Consider the following 1856-nt stretch of genomic DNA (forward strand, 5'->3'; position numbering starts at 1 on the left):
GGCGGATAGAGTAACGACGCGTAAAGCTACGGGATTTTCACCATATTATTTACTATATGGACAAGCACCTCTATTCCCCTTTGATATCTCTGAAAGAACATGGCATACATTGGACTGGCATAAAGTAGAATCTACAACGGATCTACTAGCGCTAAGAATGGCTCAATTGAAGGAAAGGGATGACAATATAGACCAGGCATCAAGGGATCTAGAAGCCCAACGGCGGAAAAATGCGCAAGCATTTTGGGACAAATATGGAAAACCTCAATATAAAGATCCTATCAAACCCGGTACTATGGTATTAGTATATAAGAATTTCCTAGATAATCAACAAGGAAATAAGGGAGCGCTGAGATGGTTCGGGCCGTATTACGTGGTAGAAAACCGACCATCTGGGGCGTATGTCTTAGCGGAGTTGGATGGAACAGTATTGTCCAAGCCCATAGCAGCGCAACGGGTAAAAATGTTTTATTTTCGCGAGAACAACGAGCCTATCATACACAAACGGAAGCCTGAACAAGAGGGAAAATGGAAAACAATTGAGAAATGGCATAATTTGGAAAGGAAACAGTGGTTAGGAGAGGAGGAGGCTGATGGGACCCCGTCAGAAGAGAGCGAGAAAGGAGATGACTCAGGAGACGATGACTCGGGAGGATTATCTGACGAAAATCCAGAGAGTCTGGAGAAGGTGATGAATCTACGGACCCGACGGGGACGATTTCGTGGAAATAACATTTGAAATACCTTACAAGGAAAGCCAGGCACGGTTAAATAAGGAAATATTATATTGGGACGCAGTGTGGGATAGATGGACCATCAGAAAACAATTGATAAAAGAGGGAAGGGATTTGCCGAAAGTAATTGACTCGTTAAGTGAACGGGCAAGGGAAGCAGCGAGGTACGATCCGCGATGGGACTATAGGGACCATGAACGGAAACATCAGCCCGGGTCATATATGAGGTATAAAAGTCCTGAATCACCCAGAGGACGCCTCTATTTTCCTGCGCCCGTGCACCTTAACTGGTTTCACGTCTTGGAAAGGAAAGAAAGCTTCTCCAGCGAAGTTTCTTCAGTTAATTAACCCACGTTAATGGATTCAGGGATCAAAAAAAGCACATACAATACAGAGCACCCGCGGCGGTGGAACAAAAAGTCAAAAGCGCGCGCGGTAAATAATCAGGGAAAAAGCATAGTATAACCCTAAAAAGCTAACAAGTTATAAAAGGAAAATAAAACAAAAATGAAGAAGGGATGGGCTTCGAGAGTCTGGAAGCGTGCGGTCGGCTGTTGCACACGGGCAAGGAGAGGCTGGAAGAACTGGCGATCTGATCAGCGGAGGAGCAGACAGGGTGAAGAGTTCCCCCTTGAAGAAATGGCTGAAATGATCGTCAATGACCCGCCAACACCCGAACAGGTACAACGAGTAACCGGCAGACCGCCAGTAGTGGAATGCCCGGATTTTACATATCGGTATGCAGTACGGGATGTGATGGCAGTACATGGTCTATCCGAAGGACTTGCTATGATCCACATAGACGACTACATAGCCAACGGACAGGACTGGAGGGAAGCGTGTCAGATACACACCAGAAATATATGGGTGTAATAATAAAAATGTTGTATTTGGACTCGGAAGAAAGGTATAAAATGACTTAGAATGATCCCACAGCACCAGAAAGACCCCCTGAAAGCGGACAAGACTAGTCTACAAAGCATGAAGACTACTCTATACACGACGATCGCAGTAATCCTGGGCCTGATCATAGCGTTAGCAGGCTGGCGCTACGGATTAACACCCAAAAAGGACAAGGAACCGGAACCGGAGAGCCCATTAACGTCCGACGGAGAAGAACCA

At 45.9% G+C, this 1856-nt stretch overlaps 1 protein-coding gene across 1 annotated transcript; it reads left to right on the plus strand.

Moving 5' to 3' along the window:
- Positions 1-1241: 1241 nt before the first annotated feature.
- Positions 1242-1607, plus strand: EI90DRAFT_3026532 (uncharacterized protein; the record flags this gene model as incomplete). The annotated part of the gene is made up of 1 exon (XM_039057946.1): positions 1242-1607. One exon carries the CDS (start codon positions 1242-1244, stop codon positions 1605-1607), a length of 366 nt encoding a protein of 121 aa, XP_038907315.1.
- Between the last annotated feature and the right edge of the window lie 249 nt (positions 1608-1856).

Source organism: Cantharellus anzutake (assembly GCF_015039405.1).
Source record: "Cantharellus anzutake strain C23 chromosome Unknown EI90scaffold_489, whole genome shotgun sequence".
In the NCBI taxonomy this organism is placed as follows: Eukaryota; Fungi; Basidiomycota; class Agaricomycetes; order Cantharellales; family Hydnaceae; genus Cantharellus; species Cantharellus anzutake.